A 22,639-nucleotide genomic window follows, 5' to 3' on the forward strand; every position below is an offset into this window, starting at 1 on the left:
TCCCCTCCACCCCTCCTACAGGATCACAAATATTACATGGCCTGACCTACAGTAAATATAGTCCCGGAGTTTCAATACTCCCACACTGGGGTTGCGTCACAAATGGCGCCCTATTCAGTACTTTTGACCAGGGCCCATCGGGCTCGTATTCTCTGAAAGTGAAGTGGTGAGAGAGTCTATAAGCATCTCTTTCTGGTATGAACCACAATCATTAATGTGATGTAGTTGTATTGTTGACCCAGATAATATGGATAGTGGATATACACTCCCCTATGTATTTATTTGGACAGTGAAGGTACAACTTTACATTTGGCTCTATACTCCAGCATTTTGGACATGAGATCAAATGTTTTATACGAGGCGATTTGAGGGCTTTTTCGTTGAAAAAAATGAACGTTTAGTCCGCCCATTTGGTCCCATATTCCTAGCACGCAATGACTAAATCAAGTTTGTGACTTCCGTTGCAGTTTGTTTTGGTTGTGTTTCGGATTGTGTCGTGCCCTATAGAAATGAATGGTGAATAACTTCTACATTAATGTGGATGCTACTACCATGATTACGGATAACATGAATTGTGAATAATGATGTAATGATGAGTGAGAAAGTTACAGAGGCATACATATCATATGCTAACCTCCTCTGTTATTTGTAACGGTGAGAGGTTAGCACTTTGGAGGTTTGGTACTTTTTACCCCTTTTTCGTGATATCCAATTGGTAGTTACAGTCTTGTTCCATCACATACAGATTCAGGATAGCCATGCGTCCCCCGAAACACGACCCTGCCAAGCCGTACTGCTTCTTGACACACTGCTCGCTTAACCCGGAAGCCAGCCGCACCAATGTGTCAGAGGAAACACCGTACAACTGGCGACTGAAGTCAGCGTGCACTGCGCCCAACCCGCCACAAGGAGTCGCTAGAGCGCGATGGGACAAGGACATCCCGGCCGGCAAAACCCTCCCCTAACCCGGACGACGCTGGGCCAATTGTGCACCGCCTCATGGGTCTCCCTGTATCGCGGCCGGCTGCGACACAGCCCGGGATTGAACCCGTAGTGATGCCTTAGACCGCTGCGCCACTCGGGAGGCCTTGAGGCTAGCGTGTTTTGGGGAGAGGATCTTTGTGCATCTGTGAACTTTCTCACTCGTCATTATTCACGATTCATGCATTATTATCCGTAACCATGGTAGCACCCACCTGAATGTAGAAGTGTTCAGAAACACTCTATTCTTATTTACTCATGCCTTCTATGCTAGATGTAAGGGTCCTGTTTAGCGCACGATTGAAGGCCAAGCAACCTCACTGTCCACTCTTTCATCATATCCATGCAGTTATATGATACATACTGTATGTTTAGATTGAGGAAGAGAAGAAATGTGATGTTGCACTACTATGGACCGCGTTATGTTACAACGCTTTCCTTTGGTTTCCCTTGTAAAATCTAACACGGCCAGTACAAAACAGAAAATAAATGAGAGTGAGTTTACCTGCATGTATTTCCGTTGTGTCATTGCTGTCGCGTCGGTCAACTATCATCATAACAATAGGTTGTTTTTCTGCCCTTACTCAAGAACCATACAAGACGAAACGTGTTTTACATTACTCTGTGTAATTGTTACACAAAGACAAACTGCGAATGGGATGTGTGATAAGGCCATCTACAGTGAGCTCCAAAAGTATTGGGACAATGACCATTTTTGTTGTTTTTGGATCTGTACTCCAGTATTTTGGATTTGAAATGATACAATGACTATGGTGGTAAGCTGCAGAAGACTGTCAGCTTTAATATACGGGTAATTTCATCCATATCGGGTGAACCGTTTAGAAATGACAGCACTTTTTGTACATAGTCCCCCCATTTTACGGGACCAAAAGTATTGGGACAAATTCACTTAAATGTAGCTTACGGGAAAAAGTGAATATGTTGTTGAGTAATGTAGTGTACTCTGGTGTGCATACCACGTCTTTCGTTTTTCATAGCCTACCACAGTATTTCAATGTGTTGCAAAGGCAGGAGGGATAAACTGCCTCTCAGCTAAACAACCACTGGAGCATCTATTGTGTGCAAAATACAAGTGTCACACTCATAGCACAAACTTAAACACAAGATAACACATGTGAAAACCACAACTATATACTGTTGCTCTGTTTTCATTCAGTTTTTCTCTCAAATGCATCTTTTTTTTCCCACACTGGTGCTCATTTTACAATATAAACTGGGTGGTTCGAGCCCTGAATGCTGATTGGCTGACAGCTGTGTTATATCAGACCGTATACCATGGGTAGGTCAAAACATGTATTTTTACTGCTCTAATTACATTGGTAACCAGTTTATAATAGTAAGAAGGCACCTCGGAGGGTTTGTGGTATATGGCCAATATACCACTGCTAAGGGCTGTGTCCAGGCACTCGGTGTTGCGTCGTGCTTAAGAAAAGCCCTTAGCCGTGGCTGTATACCACACCTCCTCGGGCCTTACTGCTTAAACATAATGCCACACTTCATGGTATAATAATACAACACATGTTTACGGTCTACAAAACAGTAATTACTACAAAAACAGTGCAAATGTGAGCCGTGAAACCCTTAGAAACCAACAAGATCTTTCAAACATTCCGTTTAAAATATGTCATCAGTAACACTATAGCCTAGACCATGGCTCTCCAACCCTGTTCCTGGAGAGCCACCCTTCTGTAGGTTTTCAATGCAACCCCAGTTGTAGCTAACCTGGTTCAGTTTATCAACCAGCTAATTATTAGAATCGTGTGTGCTAGATTAGGGTTGGAGCGAAAACCTACAGGACGGTAGCTCTCCAGGAACAGGGTTGGAGAGCCCTTGTCTAGAGTGTAGACTACAAAGCAATGAAGTATGACATGAAATGAAGTGCATATCTTCATGCATACCCACAATACATCATGAGGAGGACTGCTATTGTACACTATTGCCCAGAAATGATTAGAGACAGTATTTACCTTTTGATCCACTATGGAACATACGAGCTCCTTCACCGCAGCTAGCCCGGACAGATCGCTGGCATCCAAGTTCACCGTTTCCCTGGTGAGTCCGATCTGGAGGAGAAAAGACACCCCGTGGAAAGAGCACTGGGAGTTGGTGGGGCTCGGGGCGCTGAGACTCCCATTTGACAGCCGACCGTAGAGTGTTGCCGGCGGGCTTGGAGACGGCGAGGGAGTCGGTGGGGCCACTGGGTGGGGGGCCACAGAGAGGGGGAAAAGTCTAGGTAAGGGTGGAAGGGACGAACTGCTGCAGGCAGACATTGGCTAGCTTATGTCTTCTTGACGGATTCTTGACGGGGTAAAGACGCAAAGTTGAACGACATGTATTATTTAGAATAGCAGATCTCAAGTTCTTTTCAACGCCATCGGGTATGTTGAAGCATCTTGGTCATCTTGTTTAGAATATCCAGTCGGTTGAATGAGTAATAGATCATAGTGAACACAACCCCTATAGAAATAAACAAGTAGGCCTACTCTGAAGTGTAACTTGCGCCCTGTACACGTTGCCTCTTCGACAGCTCACATGAGATCCATAACAGTAAGTCATGTTTTAACGAAAGCCTGTTGATTCGTTCCCACATTCTCAGATCTACACACCATTCTGAGCACAAGTGTATCTGGAGAAAAAAAAATCGAGCTGCCAAAACTCCAAAAGCCCCCAACCATTGGAGAATGTTCAGCCGCAGGGCAGCAACAGCCTGTTCTTACGGTGAGAAGAATAAACGGGCACAGAGCAGCTCTCGTCAGTTGCTCCTTGTAGCAGAACGTTTGTCATTCCCCAGAAATTACCTGGCAACAAAAAAAGCAAACGATGAAGGTAGGTAGGCTAATGGAGACACTCCTGTCGGATCAACGCGTCTGATTATCATTGCTCGTTGAATAGCCAACAGTTACTGTAAATGAATAGTTTGCGAAACAGCTTGTGCTATACACAATCATTTAATAAAAGCTTTTAAAGGGTAATAATAATATTGTAATGACAACAATAGAATAACAGTATTATTAGTGGTATTATTATGATCACTTGTTGTGCCTTTGCATAAGGAATTTCAACTAGCCTAACACATCTGGAACCAAGAGACACATCTGGATATGTGCTCTCATTAGGATGGGAGAAGTAAAACATGTTCATGCAATTGCTTGTAACTGTAACTGTTATGCTATGCTTGATATTGTTCACTATAGCCTAACTTCCCCCATAAAGCCTTTAGGCGTGTACATTACCTTTTCGAAAACGGCGGTTTTCGCTCTCTGGAGGTTAAACATTTGTTTTATTTCCAATCTTCCAAGAAGTTCGAACGCTTGAGCTGTGAATTCGCGAAGGCAGAGCGTGCCTCCAAACTCTATATTTTGGCATTGAGTGCGAAGCCCGAGTATTTTGCCAACTATCCGTTACTTTCCTCTCAAAACTTTTTCCCGTAGCCAGATCGCAACCAGTTCATGCGTATCCTATTATCGCACCATAGTAACTCCCGTCGCCGCTCATTCGGTAACAACAGAACACAGGACTTTCTGGGACTAGAAGTTCTAGTTTTTGTTCCACCCGCCAGCTGTTGATGGTGCAGCTAGACAAGAAGAACGACATTACCCGACAGGCTTTGGGTGTGTGACGCCCTTGAAGTATAAGCTATTTCCTCAGCTATTTATCCCGTTATTTGTCTCAAAACTCTATGATGGCTGTAGTATCTGCGACCTCTAACGGTGCAAATGAAAACTCCTTGCTACATTGTTGTCCTGTTACCATAACAGCGTGCCTTTTACTGCTACAGTAGCAAGGTGACAAGGTCTCACTCAGCTAGGTGTTGGAACACTGTCTCAGAATACAATGTCAATAATATAGTAGGCTATTGTTATTTAGTCTACATGTATCCTTGGCATGTAGAGACAGTACTTTGCATTCATTGCATTTGGCCCAACTGTGTCCCAAATTGCACCCTATTCACTTTGAGTTGCACTACTTCTGACCAGGGCCCATGGGGCTCTCATCAAAAGTAGTGCACTATATAGGGAATAGGGTGCCAATTGGGATGCATTTAATATCTGCCATCTAAAACAACATCACTTCTTCTTCCAGAAGTAGAGGTTGTTGAAGGAGGAGACGGAGACGGATCATTCAAATGGGCTATTACTCCTAAGGACAGGAAACAGACCTACTTCCTCCAAGCTGGCACCACATCAGAACAGCAGGGATGGATGGAGGCTATATGTGAAGCACAGCTGAGCTCCAGGGACCATGCTACTAATGCATGTGTTGTGCACATAGACCTATTGGATTGTACATAGATTGTTTTACACCTTTATACTCATGTAGGCCTACTGGACTGTGGCAATGTGTGATTTTTGTGTGTGAAAGTTTTGCCAAAAGGAGGCATGGCATTAGTATGATATTTTAGGCTTGTGTTTGCTTAAGTCATGCCCTCAGTCTTTAATATCATCAGTGCTGCTGAAACAACTTGAATTGGGTTTTTCACTATTCTTCTTTTCACATTACATCCACCTGTTATCATTATTTGCTTTCAGTTTAATTCCATTCTTTAGAGAGCAATAATACCCTACGAGACATGGGTAGGACTCTACTTTGGCAGGATTCGTGCATTTCATGCTACAAGAAAGGAACCCAGTAGCCTATGTAGTCCTTTGTTCTTCGACTCTGCAGTAGAACCATTTCCTGTGCTACGTGCATAAAACATATTGTTTCCGACCTCAACCCCCTATATCTCCATCTGTATACATTTGCACAGCGGTGCCACTGGACCTGGCCAGAATGTATTGTAAATATTGACAGTTAGTTGCCATGGTACTGTATAATTCCCTTTCACAGGAATCCTGATACTAAGGATTGGCCATAGATGTGGTCCATAGATAATGGTCCATAGATGTGCGTGTGTGTGTGTGTGTGTGTGGAAATACCTCAGGAAACACAGTAGTTGGAGGTTAAAGATTAAACAAAGGAAAGAGAAGGCCGAGCAGACTGAGATGGTTAAACATAATGGAACTGAATCTGAGTGTGTGTCGAAAAACAAAATACAGGTCAGCGCCAAACCTCAGGTTCAGCTGGAAAATGAAGGAAGATCCTCTCTCCATGGATGTTCCTCTTAGTCAAGTTCTCCTCTACCTTGGTGCCAGACCCAGACCACCCTCTGAGAGGCATTGACTGCATCCCAATTGGCATCCTATTCCCTACTTTTGAACAAAGACATATGGGCCCTGGTAAAAAACAACAACAGTGCACTATATAGGGAATAGGGTGCCATTTGGGACGTAACCTTGATTACGCAGGTTACACACACTCATGCGAACATGCTCACAGAGAGGGAGAGGGAGAAAGAGTGTTTTAGACCTAAGCTCCATCGTCAGCAGAAAAATAAGTTGACTGTCAAGACAAATGTGTTATTTTTAACAGCAAGTCTTGAAATGTAACAGTTTTCTAGTGTGAGTAATGCACACACAGAACTCTATGTCAGACATCCAGTTCAATACTCAGGCTGAAGCTGCTTACAAAATGGCACCCTATTCCCTATATAGTGCATGACTTTTGACCAGGTCCTTAGGGCTCTGGTCAAAAGTAATGCACTATACGGGGAATAGGGTGCCATTTAGGATGCAGCCAGTGTCTCTGCCAGCTTATGTCAAGCCTTGCTTGAGCCAGTGCTCACGGCACAGCAGAACAAGAATGCATCAGTCACACAGGATTTCTGAACACAGGACATCTAGAGATAACACTGCAGGTGTGAACCGTTCAGCACTGAAAGAAACAGGCGTTTACAAAGGCATTGATGGAGATTGTATATTGTGGAGGCACATCAAGTCAAGGACCAAAATAAAAACCCTTTGTGACATCGCCAGTTTATTATTCTGCACACACATATACAGTACAAAATGTCATTGTTTTGTTTATTCAAGAAATTCTTTATTTCTTGAGTTGGTGTATTGGGGGAGTTAGCATTGAATTCCCTGTAAGGGTTCTCAAACTGCTGAAGTCAAGTGATTAGCATAGCTAGTCAATACAGTAGCAAAAAAGAACCTCTCTCCTAGTGTCAGAAGATGGCAGTCTTTCCTTAAAGAAACAATTACTTCTCATGACGTTCAACAAGTTGTGGATTGTATTGCCAGACAAATGTAAAGGCTACAATGTTTATAGATATTATAGCCTGTCATTTATCCTGTCTCCGACATGGATAAACGACCTCAGGAGAAAATGTCATTGTGAATTGATTAGATTCAATTGAACATAACACCCACACACACAAAACAATTGTTTGGTTGTTGTTCATTTACACTCCTGTCATCATAACATTCTTCTCATAACCCATGTAACCCTAAACGTCCCCTTAAAACCCGTACAAGTCCCATATCACTGTTCCCATGGGACACTTTGGGGACCTTTAATTGTCATAGCAGGCAACACCCAACTTATGAATAGACTCACACTTTGAGACTTAGACAAGATGAGGGGTCTAATTAGATACCACCAGATCCAAATGTAGTGTGTGAATTTGAAGTGTGATACATTGAAGAATAAATTTAGCACATTGTACAGCCTAGAAGTCTATATTTTATTATTTTCACAAAAACCTGTTGAGTAATAAATTCAAAGGTTTTCACAACCATATTTTATATTTGCCTCCAATATAATGTATCTTATTAAATAGCCTATGCATTGATAAAGCTCACTTGCTAGCAGTAACGGTTTTGGTTGAGTAGTGGTTGATGACCCGCACTGAAATCTGATACTCCCGCCCCTAACTTCTCTCATGTTTGCGACACTGCACTGTAAACTTGTTGTTTTCCCACATGCGATCAGTCGGTGCTGGGGGCTGTAGCGGGAGCAGAGTGCTAGGACTATTTCCATGCAATGTCGTTGTAGTTACATGTCTATTACTATGTCGAATAACTGATTTATCATCAAAGCTAGCTTAAAAGACAAAGACTTACTGAAAAAGACGGTTACATTTTTGCAGGCATAATTTCAAAGAAATGGATCCCATAAGGAAGTGGACCCCTAAACAAGTTGTCGATTGGATGAGAGGTGAGTTGAGAGCCTTGCTAATTATAACAAACTGTTCCCAATCATAGTATAATAATGTCTGTGTAGCCTAATTTATTTATGAATATCCTGTTTAACTTCATATATATTTCGTTGTTATAGCCTAGTTAATTGCCTGTTTGAAAACAACTTTATGGTTTAATGTTTAGAATGAAGAATTTAAACTAGGTTTAAAGCTAGAATCCTTCATTGCTATATGCATTTTTTGACTTATAAATTAATTATGTATACCCATTAATTTCTGAAGAATATAACTTATAATTGTCCCATGAGCTTCGTTCAATTGTCATACCCTATCAGAACACAAAATATAAGATTGTTTTACACAAATGTCTGTAAACAACGAAAACGAAAACAAACACTGTACAGCCTCGAAACATGGTTAAAACTATACATTTGATATCATGGATGGTCAGTCCATGCATCCGAGAGTGGTTACATTTCTACAGTCCCATCCCTTAGCTTTTTAGCAAAACCGGGGCAGGGATGCGGCGCTGATATTTTTTCAATGAAGGATTCTAGCTTTAACTTTGATTGCTTTTAGTAACCAACAACTTTCAATCGCGTTTTGAAAACGTTGGTTGAATAACTGTTATACATGTCCACAAAAGTTACAGTTGAGTGTCGGTGTCTCTTATAAGTGGTTGTTGCGTTGAAACGTTGTAACAAGCAAGTGTTATATTGCTTTTTGTAGGGGAGATATTAAGTATAATCTTTAAATCCATAGAAAATTTGATTTGGTGAGAGGAAATTGTGTGCCAAATGGGAGGAGTGTTTATTTATGTTTACTTTTAAGTACACGTGCGCACTGAACAGAGCTCCTTTAGGTATAGGTCGTTAGGCTACTAGGAACTCGCTATTTTCTGTTGTTGAGAACCAAAGCTCAACTGTCATCTTGTATGATTCCACAAATACAGTACTTTTATCTAAAACAGCACATTCCTTTTCGCTTTTACGCTTTACAAAACCCATGTCACACACTTAGCTCCTTTGAATAGTGCCAAAATATAACCATGGCAGTGTGTTTCAAAAGGTGTTGTAAACCCGACTCCTGTCTGTCATATATGACAAAAGAAATTCCTCAACTTCCCAATGCATCACCATGCAGAGTTGATTCTATTGTAGACTGCACGCTTTTCCATTCTGATAGAGATCATTAAACTTATGGAGGCAGGGGGACATCTCAGTGTGAAAGTCAGACACACTTCTATTGCCTTGAATATAACTCAGGCTGATTATATTCATTCCAATGGAAATACATGCTGTGGGAAAAATGCCCTCAAGTGTAATCCCAGCAACACTGAACCAGGGAAAGCCTTGCTTATTCCCTTACGGTAAAAACAGTATTGGTTATAAACTACGGGATTGTGATAGACGTGACAGCATATATCACCTTGCTTATTTCATTACAATATAAGCCTACTGTAGTCCCAGTTAAATTATGGGATTATGTTTAAAATGAGACAGCATCTGATCTGTAGCATTTCTACATGGACAAACAAATGGCACCCCATTCCCTTTATAGTCCCCTACTTTTGACCAGAGTCCCGTGGGGCACTACTTTTGACCAGAGTCCCGTGGGGCACTACTTTTGACCAGAGTCCCGTGGGGCACTACTTTTGACCAGAGTCCCGGGGTCAAAAGTAGTGCACTATACAGATGTAGGATCCTAACTTGATCACCCTGTTGCAGGAGAACTTTCCTGCAATCCAGGGAATGTAACACTTGCAGTGTATTTGAGTTTTAAAAAGGCCTCTGAAGTTAATTTCCACTTAGAAATTTCAGACTTGATTTCCGCTTATGAAAAATGTTTCAACCCCTACCAAAACATCCATTAATTATAATCCACATAATAATTCCAATTTCATGTTGTGGCGGGATTATTTTCCTGCTGTGGAAAACTGGCTCAAATTAAGATCCTACATCTGTATATGGAATAGGGTACCATATAGAATGCAACCAAGCATTGGCCATTGTGTCAGCATTAACGGCATGTATTCATATTCATCGCCATGTGTCGTTAAGCTATGAATGATAACAGCAGGATACGCTTGACCTGTTAGCAGGTCATCAGATTAGGACGAGTGGACCGTCAGAGACCCATGAATTAGCATTCAGTCAGGAGATGACAATAAAGGAAGCTATCTTTATTCAGAGTACTGCTGCTGTCATGAATTGAAAGAGTGTTTTGGACCGATGAAAGGAGCCAAGCCATCAAGCTAATGTGTTGCATAACATTTACATATTGTACATCTTGAGTCAGTCTCTATATCTGCCTAAGGAGCCAAGCTAGAGAGAGTCCTTATCAGCTGAACAGCCAATGCACAATAAACAAAGATGCACGACTTGTTTATTAAAATGGGTGGTATGTAGGGCTGTTTAAAAAGTACTGTGTTTGTACACAAACTCTCTGCCTCTCGTATCTACTGATCATGGTAGAATTGAGCTCTGTTCTGTCAATAGGCGATTAACAATGCAGCCCAATCCCACAAAACCCTCTGCTTTGTTCTGTTATTACTGACCGTACCCATCCCTTTTAGAGTGGGGACAATGAATGGCCAAGCAGTAATTCCAGACAATGAAGGGGGCGACTGAACAAGAGCTCTGCTACAAAGGTCTGCAGCATCATGCTGTGAGCGGGGTCAAAAGGTTACAGCAGGAACTCATCAGCCATGCTTGTCTGTATTAAACAGGCATCTGATCTGAGCTCAGATTCATCCTGCAGGAACTTGCCATGCTTCTATGTACAGTGCATTCAGTAAGTATTCAGACCCCTTGACTTTTTCCACATTTTGTTACGTTACAGCCTTATTCTAAAATGGATTAATTGAAAGTTGTTCCTCATCAATCTACACACAATACCCCATAATGGCAAAGCGAAAACAGGTTTTTAGAATCAAATAAAAAAAACTGAAATAACTTATATATACATAAATATTCAGACCCTTTGCTATGAGACTCAACATCCTTGAGATGTTTCTACAACTTGATTGGAGTCCACCTGTGGAAAATTCAATTGATTGGATATGATTTGGAAAGACACACACCTGGCTATATAAGGTCCCACAGTTGACAGTGCATGTCAGAGCAAAAACCAAGTCATGAGGTTGAAGGAATTGTCCGTAGAGTTCAGAGACAGGATTGTGTCAAGACACAGATCTGGGGAAGGGTACCAAAACATTTCTGCAACATTGAAGGTCATCAAGAACACAGTGGCCAACATTATTCTTAAATGATAGAAGTTTGGAACCACCAAGACTCTTCCTAGCGCTGGCCGCCCGGGAAAGCTGAGCAATCGGGAGAGAAGGGCCTTGGTCAGGGAGGTGACCAAGAACCCAATGGTCACTCTGACAGAGCTCCAGAGTTCCTCTGTGGAGATGGGACAACCTTCCAGAAGGACAACCATCTTTGCAGCACTCCACCAATCAGACCTTAATGGTAGAGTGGCCAGACAGAAGCCACTCCTCAGTAAAAGGCACGACAGCCCGCTTGGAGTTTGCCAAAAGGCACCTAAAGGACTCTCAGACCATGAGAAAAAAGATTCTCTGGTCTGATGAAACCAAGATTGAACTATTTGACCTTAATGCCAAGTTTCACATCTGGAGGAAACCTGGCACCATCTCTACGTTGAAGCATGGTGGTGGCAGCATCATGCTGTGTGGATGTTTTTCAGCGGCAGGGACTGGGAGACTAGTCAGGATCGAGGGAAAGATGAACGGAACAAAGTACAGAGAGATCCTTGATAAAAACCTGCTCCAGAGCACTCAGGACCTCAGACTGGGGGCAAAGGTTTACCGTCCAACAGAACAACGACCCTAAGCACCAGGCCAAGACAGCGCAGGACTGGCTTCGGGACACGTCTCTGAATGTCCTTGAGTGGCCCAGCCAGAGCCCGGACTTGAACCAGATCGAAGAGAGACCTGAAAATAGCTGTGCAGTGACGCTCCCCATCCAACCTGACAGAGAGGATCTGCAGAGAAGAATGGAAGAAACTCCCCAAATACAGGTGTGCCAAGCTTGTAGCGTCAAACCCAAGAAGATTCAAGGCTGTAATCGCTGCCAAAGGTGCTTCAACAAAGTACTGAGTCAAGGATCTGAACACTTATTGTAAATGTTATATTTCCGTTTTTAATTTTTAATACATTAGCAAAAATTTACAAAACACAGTTTTGTCTTTGTCATTATGGGGTCATTATGTGTGAGGAAGAAAAACGATTTAATACATTTTAGAAAAAAGGCTGTAACATAACAAAATGTGGAAAAGTCAAGGGGTCTGAATACTTTCCAAATGCACTGTATCTTAACTATACTATAAATACAGTATAATATCATTACATTTCAACACACTTAATTGTTTTTTCGGTATTTTAGTATACTATAAATATGCTACCATCATACTTCAATACACTTATTAAAAGTGTCCTTAAAATGTATTGTTTTTCAGTCTCTAAGTATACTATATGTTCACTATCATGAAACTTAAACACACTCATTAAAACTGTACTTCAATTTCAAACGCTTAATATTAATGTAGTATATTAATTTAAAATACACTTGGAGTTGTTTATAACTTAAAGCATTGGTTTTGTTTTATGAAACTCTGCTTACGAGTGATCAAATATACTATAAGTCTACAGTGCCTTCAAAGGTATTCATACCCCTTGTATTTCTTCAAATTTTATTGTGTTACAAACTGGGATTACAGCTGATTTAATTGTAATGTGTTGTCAACAATTAGCTCAAAATACTCTGTAATGTTAAAGTGGAAGGCAAAAAAAAGAAAAGAAAAAGAAAATGGATAACTAAAATATAGTCATTGCATAAGTATTCAGGCCCTTTGTTTAGGCAATCCTAAATTAGTTCAGGAGTGAAATTTGGCTTCACAAATCACATAATATGTCTTATGGACTCGGTGCGAAATAATAGGGATTGACATGATTTTTTCATGACTAACCCTTCCTCTGTCCCCCATACATACAAAATCTTTAAGGTCCCTCGGTCAAGTATTGAATTTCAAGCACGGGTTCAACTACAAAGACCAGGGAGCCTTTCGAAAGCATCATAAAATGGCGGTGATTGGTATATCGGTAACAATATCAAGTCAGACATTGACTGTCTCTTTAAGCATGGTCAAGTTAATAATTATGCTGTGAATCATGTATTAAACCACCCAGACACATCAAATATATAGTCATCCTTCTGAACTGAGCTGCAGGACAGGAATGAAACTGCTCAGGGGTGTTACCATGAGGCCATTGGTGATTGTAAAACAGTTATAGAGGTCAATGGCTGTGATGGGAGAAAACTGAAGATGGATCAACAAAATTGTAGGGACTCCACAATAATGATTTAAATGACAGTGAAAATAATAATACAAATATACAGAATACAAATATTCCAAAACATGCATATTCTATGCAACAAGGCACTAAAGTAATACTGCAAAAACACTTTGGGCTTAAATGCAAAGCCTTATGTTTGGGGCTAATCCAACACAACACATCACTGAGTAACTGCCGCTTTATTTTCAAGCATGGTGGTGGCTGCATCATGTATGGGTATGCTTGACAAATGGGAGTTTTTCAGGATAAAAAGAAACAGGATGGAGATAAGCACAGGCAAATTCCTAGAGGAAAACCTGTTTCAGTCTGCTTTACAACAGGCACTGGGAGAGGAACTCACCTTTCAGCAGGACAATAACCTACAACACAAGGCCAAATATACACTGGAGTTGCTTACCAAGAAGGCAGTGAATGTTCCTGAGTGGCCAAGTTACAGTTTTGACTTAAATCTGCTTAAACCTGAAAATCTATGGGAAGATTTGAAAATTGCTGTCCAGCAATGATCCCCAACATATTGACAGAGCTTGAATGATCCTGAAAAGAATACAGGCTAATATTGCACAATCCAGGTGTGTAAAGCTTACCCAAGAAGACTCAATATACATAAAATCTACTTAAGGTGTATTCAAAGTATATATTTGTTGCTCTTTATCTAATATACAAAAAATATACTTAAGTACAAAAAAAGTGTCCCAGTTTTTCTGTTTGGGGAGGACGACGGGCATGCAAATGAGCTTCCTTGAGACAGTTTCTGACAGTTTGTGAAGAAATTCTTTGGTTGTGCAAACCCACAGTTTCATCAGCTGTCCGGGTGGCTGGTCTCAGATGATGCCGCAGGTGAAGAAGCCAGGTGTGGAGGTCCTGGGCTGGCATGTTTACATGTGGTCTGCGTTTGTGAGGCCGCTTGGACGTTCTGCCATATTGAGACTGTTTATGGTGGAGAAATGAACATTAAATTCTCTGGCAACAGCTCTGGTGGAGATTCCTGCAGTCAGCACGCCAACTGCACACTCCCTCAAAACTTGAGACATCTGTGGCATTGTGTTGTGTGACAAAACTACACATTTTAGAGTGGCCTTTTATTGTCCCAGCACAAGGTACACCTGTGTAATGATCCTGCTGTTTAATCAGCTTCTTAATATGCCACAACTGTCAGGTGGATGGATTATCTTGGCAAAGGAGAAATGCTCACTAAAAGGGATGCCAACAAATGTATGCACAACATTTGAGAGAAATAAGCTTTTAGTGTGTATGGAACTTTTCTGGGATATTTTGTTCCAGCTCATGAAACATGAGACTAACACTTTACATGTTGCATTTATATTTTTTGTCCAGTATTAGATCAACACAAATAAGATTACATGGACAGGGGGGGCAAATCCTAGATCAGCACTCATATTTTGAGAGGCTTGATACACACGCCACTGATCTGAGCTCAGATCTTACCTACCATCAGGCCTCAAGCTGTTGTGATCCCTGTGGAAAACGTGCTGAACGATCCTTGAACTGGTCCCGTAGCTCCTGTTCAGTGTTTACAATGTTTTTTCTGTTATGGCAAAGAGGATTGCCGTCCTCAATCTTTGGATGTGGCTCAGTTTGACAAGCCACACAACAGCAGCAGGTTCATGAAAGGAACCTGCATGGACACACGAGTAGCGTTTGCTGGCCGAAAGTACTTACAGTAGCACCTCTGAACAGAGTGCCAGCTGTCATTTGCAAACCGAGTGCAAATCGGTTCTACATGTAGAATCGCGGGGAAATGTTGTCAGTCAGACGTCCACCAGCGGGTTGGAGATGAACGGCAGCTGAACGGCAGATTCAGTGCGGTGTGTGTGTGTGTGTGGTCCCTAAGGTGTCTTTCCATTGAAATACTTTCTATTTGAATTGGCATACCTTCACGTGCGTGTAAATAGAGAGACATCATTTTGTGTAGCTCTCTTGCAGGTATTTGGCTCCAGCAGCTAGGTAGCTATAAACACATAAATAAACAGGGCATAATATAATAAGAACAGATAAATGATTGACTGTGAACAGTAAGAAGTTATATGTTGTATATCCTTCCACTATGAGAAGAACTATGAAAACACACAACTCATATACACTAGCAGTAAATATACTGCATTAGTGTTCAGGCAAGTCCGCATTTTCCCCCGCTCTTCTGACAGGTGTGATTACAGAGGAAGATTGTGATTGATAGTAAATCAAGATTTAAGAGTATAGATATAGGTAATGGAACTCCCAATTCTGTTATTGACTGAAGAAAGTGTCGGATAAGTTGCAAAAGTTTGAAATAATCAAATCAAGCGGTTATCCTTATTTTATTAGATCCACCCATAACACAAAATGTGGCTGCACTTTAGTATCTTTCATTTTGGCATGACACAATGTCTTGCATTAAACGTGGGTTCTTCCACAGCCACAGGACAGGAGCATCCAGTTTATGTACTTGTTTATGAGGAAGGAGGACGACTCCTTGGGGCAAGTCTCAAATGCCACCGTCGTCCCTGTATAGTGCACCACTTTTGATTAGAGCTCTATATAAGCCCTGGTCAAAAGTAGTGCGCTATATAGGGAATATAGTGCCATTTGGGACATATACCAAGTTTCATTTCGGCGACACCTCAGTCTGAGTCATAAGACTCTTTCACCTCACCACCCTCTGCCATTGGCTAAGCTTATCAGGAGTGAAACCAAGCTTATTTTTACGGGCCCACCCACTACCACAGTCCAAAAGGGTGACATGTCACATACAGTACCAGTCAAAATTTTGGACACACCTACTCATTCAAGGGTTTTTCTTTTTTTGTACTATTTTCTACATTGTAGAATAATAGTGAAGACATCAAAACTATGAAATAACACATATGGAATCATGTAGTAACCAAAAAGTGTTAAACAAATCAAAATATATTTTATATTTGAGATTCTTCAAAGTAGCCTCCCATTGCCTTGTTGACAGCTTTGCACACTCTTGGCATTCTCTCAAACAGCTTCATGAGGTAGTCATCTGGAATGCATTTCAATTAACAGGTGTGCCTTGTTAAAAGTTAATTTGTGAAATGTTGTTCCTTCTTAATGCGTTTGAGCCAATCAGTTGTGTTGTGACAAGGTAGGGGTGGTATACAGAAGATAGTCCTATTTGGTAAAAGACAAAGTCCATGTTATGGCAAGAGCAGCTCAAAAAAATAAAAAATAAAAAAACGACAGTCCATCATTACTTTAAGGCATGAAGGTCAGTCAATACGGAAAATTTCAAGTGCAGTCGCAAAAATCGTCAAGCGCAATGATGAAACTGGCTCTCATGAGGACTGCCACAGGAAAGGAAGACCCAGAGTTACCTCTGGTGCAGAGGATAAGTTCATTAGAGTTACCAGCCTCAGAAATTGCAGCCCAAATAAATGCTTCACAGAGTTCAAGTAACAGACACATCTCAACATCAACAGAGGAGACTGCGTGAAATCAGGCCTTCATGGTCGAATTGCTGCAAAGAAACCACTACTAAAGGACACCAATAAGAAGAAGAGACTTGCTTGGGCCAAGAAACACTAGCAATGGACATTAGACAGTTGGAAATCTGTCCTTTGGTCTGATGAGTCCAAATTTGAGATTGTTGGTTACAACTATCGTGTCTTTGTGAGACACAGAGTATATGAACGGATGATCTTGGCATGTGTGGTTCCCACCGTGAAGCATGGAGGAGGAGGTGTGATGGTGTGGTGGTGCTTTTCTGGTGACACTGTCAGTGATTTATTTAGAATTCAAGGCATACTTAACCAGCATGGCTACCACAGCATTCTGCAGTGATACGCCATCCCATCTGGTTTGCGCTTAGTGGGACTATCGTTTATTTTTCAACAGGACAATGACCCAACACACCTCCAGGCTGTGTAAGGGCTATTTGACAAAGAAGGAGAGTGATGGAGTGCTGCATCAGATGACTGGCCTCCACAATCACACAACCTCAACCCAATTGAGATGGTTTGGGATGAGTTGGACCGCAGAGTGAAGGAAAAACAAGTGCTCAGCATATGTGAGAACTCCTTCAAGACTGTTGGAAAAGCATTCCAGGTGAAGCTTGTTGAGAGAATGCCAGGAGTGTGTAAAGCTGTCATCAAGGCAAAGGGTGACTACTTTGGAGAATCTAAAATCCATAAAAATATATTTTGATTTGTTTAACACTTTTTTGGTTACTACATGATTCCATATGTGTTATTTCATAGTTTTGATGTCTTCACTATTATTCTACAAGGTAGAACTAGTAAAAATAAAGAAACACCCTTGAATGAGTAGGTGTGTCCAAACTTTTGACTGGTACTGTACATATACTTGCTTGTTGCATTTATGTGATTTCTGTGAACAATGAACCTATACGGCCTTGTAGTTTCAACTGATTAATGGCACAACACCAGCGCTTCGTCAATGTATTTTGATTGAAACAAGGACGATTGGCCGGCTAGGATAGGCAGCTGCATTTAGCAGGTGTTCTGAATGAGTTATGGGAATGACGCTTACGAAAGCCTACAGGTCTTGATATGATGCGTTATCACTATGCAGTGCACACCAATGGTTGGCCACAACATTATCACTTTACAGTACACACTAATGGTTGGCCACAACATTATCACTACACAGTACACCCCAATGGTTGGCCACAACATTATCACTACACAGTACACCCAAATGGTTGGCCACAACATTATCACTATGCAGTGCACACCAATGGTTGGCCACAACATTATCACTATACAGTACACACTAATGAATGGTCACAACATTATCACTACACAGTACACCCAAATGGTTGGCCACAACATTATCACTACACAGTACACCCTAATGGTTGGCTACAACATTATCACTACACAGTACACCCTAATGGTTGGCTACAACATTATCACTACACAGTACACCCTAATGGTTGGCTACAACATTATCACTACACAATACACACTATTGATTGGTCACAACATTATCACTACACAGTACACCCTAATGGTTGGCTACAACATTATCACTACACAGTACACCCTAATGGTTGGCCACAACATTATCACTACACAATACACACTATTGATTGGTCACAACATTATCACTACACAGTACACCCTAATGGTTGGCCACAACATTATCACTACACAGTACACCCTAATGGTTGGCCACAACATTATCACTACACAGTACACACTAATGGGGGCCTGAACTGACTCATCCAGAACAGCACATCCTGGTTTAGCCTACATGTTTCCACTAGTTTCTCTGACGTACACTATCACCCGTGGGAACATAGACAGGGGAGGCTGTTACTCATTTAATATTATTATCACTATCATGACTCACTATTATGTCTAATAACTTCTCAGATTAGCGGGGCTTGGAAACTTTCTCTTCATTGTCTCCATCCAGTTCATGTCTGTCAGAAGTGTTTCCATGGGAACAAAAATGATATTAATTAACCCCGCCAACCAGAGCCATGTATTAACCCTTTGCTGGTCCCCAAATCAAATCAAGTTTATTTTATATAGCCCTTCGTACATCAGCTAATATCTCGAAGTGCTGTACAGAAACCCAGCCTAAAACCCCAAACAGCAAGCAATGCAGGTGTAGAAGCACGGTGGCTAGGAAAAACTCCCTAGAAAGGCCAAAACCTAGGAAGAAACCTAGAGAGGAACCAGGCTATGAGGAGTGGCCAGTCCTCTTCTGGCTGTGCCGGGTGGAGATTATAACAGAACATGGCCAAGATGTTCAAATGTTCATAAATGACCAGCATGGTCAAATAATAATGATCACAGTAGTTATCGAGGGTGTAGCAAGTCAGCACCTCAGGAGTAAATGTCAGTTGGCTTTTCATAGCCGATCATTAAGAGTATCTCTACCGCTCCTGCGGTCTCTAGAGAGTTGAAAACAGCAAGTCTGGGACAGGTAGCACGTCCGGTGGACAGGTCAGGGTTCCATAGCCGCAGGCAGAACAGTTGAAACTGGAACAGCAGCAAGGCCAGGTGGACTGGGGACAGCAAGGAGTCATCATGCCCGGTAGTCCTGACGCATGGTCCTAGGGCTCAGGTCCTCCGAGAGAGAGAAAGAAAGAGAGAAGGAGAGAATTAGAGAGAGCATACTTAAATTCACACAGGACACCGGATAAGACAGGAGAAGTACTCCAGATATAACCAACTGACCCTAGCCCCCCGACACATAAACTACTGCAGCATAAATACTGGAGGCTGAGACAGGAGGGGTCAGGAGACACTGTGGCCCCATCCGATGATACCCCCGGACAGGGCCAAACAGGAAGGATATAACCGCACCCACTTTGCCAAAGCACAGCCCCCACACCACTAGAGGGATATCTTCAACCACCAACTTACAATCCTGAGACAAGGACGAGTATAGCCCACAAAGATCTCCACCACAGCACAAACCAAGGGGGAGAGATCTGTGAAGACTAGACACTGCCACCAGTTGTGCTAAACTCCATACATTCAAAGATCACAGGACAGGCTACTATTGTACCAATTCTGGATTTTTCCCAGAAGACGTACACACACAACAACACAGTATTTTGTTTAAGTTCAGCACAATTGTTTTGTCTGGTCAAGGAAATCCTTTGTTTGAGATAAGGTGTGTTCCTGTGTTTCCTCTTTGTGTGAGAGATGGATGGGAGTGGCAGAGACAGCGTTGAGTCTATGAATAGTTTCAATGCTTTCGAACCACTCTCTCTCTTCCTTTCGATTCATGACCACCACCACCCCTGTTCTATTGTGAGGGGTGAAGTAAACATTCTGCCTCTGGAATGCAGGTCCAAACTCCACTCATTCATGCCCTGTCTACCCCAGCCAGCACAACACATGCCTTTTGTGTGCTGTGATGAACAAGCCAGAGGCCGCTTTCACTTCAGTTCAGTGTAATGTCCAATCTGCCAAACCTACAGTGCTCCTGAATTACTATGAACACATTGACTCTCCAATTCGCGGAGATTCTACGCTGGACCACTGCTACATGTCTTTTCGACACAGGTATAAAGCCATCTCCCGTCCTCCTTTTGGCAAATCTGACCATGATTCCATTTAGCTCCTTCCCGCCTACAAACAAAGACTCAATAGGGAAGTTTCGGTATTCAGGTCTGTACGACTGTTTTGATCACTTGGACTTGAATATGTTCCAGGTTGCCACTCGGGATAAAATCAATTCATAAGCAGTCACCGGATTTATAAAAAAATTCATAGATTATGTGATACCTAATAAAAAACTGTGGATTGATGGCAGGGAAACTAAAGGAGAAAGATGCTGCTTATGAACATGGCAAGGTGACCGGCGACAATAGCATGGTTAAACAGTACAAACAAGACCTAGGCAGATCAATCAAGATGGCAAAACACAAGTATAGGTGTAACGGATGTGAAATGGCTAGCTAGTTAGCGGGTACGCGCTACTAGCGTTTCAATCAGTTACGTCACTTGCTCTGAAACCTAGAAGTAGTGTTGCACCTTGCTCTGCAAGAGCCGTGGCCTTTGTGGAGCGATGGGTAACGATGCTTCGTGGGCGACCGTTGATGTGTGCAGAAGGTCCCTGGTTCGCGCCCGTGTCGGGGCGAGGGGACGGTTTAAAGTTATACTGTTACATTGGTGCCGTGACCCGGATCACTGGTTGCTGCGGAAAAAGGAGGAGGTTGAAAGGGGGGTGAGTGTAACGGATGTGAAATGGCTAGCTAGTTAGCGGGTACGCGCTAGTAGCGTTTCAATCAGTTACGTCACTTGCTCTGAAACCTAGATGTAGTGTTGCCCCTTGCTCTGCAAGGGCCGCGGCTTTTGTGGAGCGATGGGTAACGACGCTTCGTGGGTGTCAGTTGTCGATGTGTGCAGAGGGTCCCTGGTTCGCGCCCGTGTCGGGGCGAGGGGACGGTCTAAAGTTATACTGTTACATTGATGCTGTTGACCCGGATCACTGGTTGCTGCGGAAAAGGAGGAGGTTGAAAGGGGGGTGAGTGTAACGGATGTGAAATGGCTAGCTAGTTAGCGGGTACGCGCTACTAGCGTTTCAATCAGTTACGTCACTTGCTCTGAAACCTAGAAGTAGTGTTGCACCTTGCTCTGCAAGAGCCGTGGCCTTTGTGGAGCGATGGGTAACGATGCTTCGTGGGCGACCGTTGATGTGTGCAGAAGGTCCCTGGTTCGCGCCCGTGTCGGGGCGAGGGGACGGTTTAAAGTTATACTGTTACATAGGGACAAAGTGGAGAAGCAATTCAGTGGGTCGGATATGAGTCATATGTGGCAAGGGCTTATAACGATCGCGGATTACTAAAAGAAAGCCAGCCACGTCGTGGACACCAACTGCGCCCTCCCGGACGAGCTAAACACCTTCTTCTCACGGTTCAAGCAGAACGACTCTGAGCTGCTGAGGAGAGCCTCTGAGGTCAACGAGGGCTACGTGCCGACGGTCTCCACGGAGGATGCATGTGAGTCATTCAAACGTGTTAACCCCTCGCAAGGTTGCCGGCCCAGACGACAGCTCCTTCGCCACTGACCCTTAGCTGAATGCCCCTTTGGGTGCACACTGCCTGCCCTCCAGGACACCTACATGAAGGCCAAGTATATCATCAGGGACCTCGGCCACCTGAGCCACAGCTTGTTCTCCGCTGAAGCTTGTGTGCGTCGTAGAGCAGAACATCGACGGTGCTCTTGTCTGTATCCTCTCGTGTGTAGAAAAAAGGCCGCTTTCACTAGCCCCGCGTTACGGAATAGGCGCTTTATATTGGCAGAAAGAGGTGATTGAGCTACAGACTCTAGCATAAACACACAGGGAGCTATTCAATCTTCAAAATGATGTCACCGTGTGGCGCACCGGTGCATCGATCGACTCTATTAATGAACACACAATTAACCACGCCATACTTGGTTAAAACATTTGAGCTCACAACACATCAAGGTATATAAATCCTTTTGAATTGATCGTTTACCTTACGAGGAAAGTGACACACTTGAGGAGGAAATCACCAAAGTTCTGGATGAAGCTACATGGGTTTTGTTTGTTTTTTATCTTGCTGAAAAATGATTAACTGGATATTTCTGTGGAATGCGATTGCAGCCTGAGCCCTCTACAAGAGTTTACCGACCTCAATGATGTTCTCAGTAACCCACTTTTTCTTTGTAGAAATCTCCCTAATCAGGTGATCAAATGTCAATACTCATAGAGACCGTATGGGTGATGTTTCCTTTCATTGTTAGTGCTGTGAGGGTCTATTTTCT

The 22,639-nt window shown here is 42.5% G+C and overlaps 2 protein-coding genes across 2 annotated transcripts in view; one reads left to right on the plus strand and one right to left on the minus strand.

Moving 5' to 3' along the window:
- LOC139583094 (serine/threonine-protein kinase D3-like) overlaps positions 1-4,504 on the minus strand; it is a 62,088-nt gene extending 57,584 nt beyond the window's left edge. The window contains exons 1-2 of the mRNA XM_071413836.1: positions 4,236-4,504; positions 2,970-3,800 (exon numbers count right to left, since the gene is read on the minus strand). Coding sequence (XP_071269937.1) covers positions 2,970-3,272 — 303 coding nt within the window. The 5' untranslated portion in view covers positions 3,273-3,800; positions 4,236-4,504. The remainder of the gene's footprint in view (positions 1-2,969; positions 3,801-4,235) is intronic.
- Positions 4,505-7,793: 3,289 nt separating this feature from the next.
- The window catches only part of cnksr3 (cnksr family member 3), a 41,523-nt gene continuing 26,677 nt past the window's right edge, over positions 7,794-22,639 (plus strand). Inside the window, exon 1 of the mRNA XM_071413902.1 lies at positions 7,794-8,040. Coding sequence (XP_071270003.1) covers positions 7,989-8,040 — 52 coding nt within the window. The 5' untranslated portion in view covers positions 7,794-7,988. The remainder of the gene's footprint in view (positions 8,041-22,639) is intronic.

Source organism: Salvelinus alpinus, chromosome 8 (assembly GCF_045679555.1).
Source record: "Salvelinus alpinus chromosome 8, SLU_Salpinus.1, whole genome shotgun sequence".
In the NCBI taxonomy this organism is placed as follows: domain Eukaryota; kingdom Metazoa; phylum Chordata; class Actinopteri; order Salmoniformes; family Salmonidae; genus Salvelinus; species Salvelinus alpinus.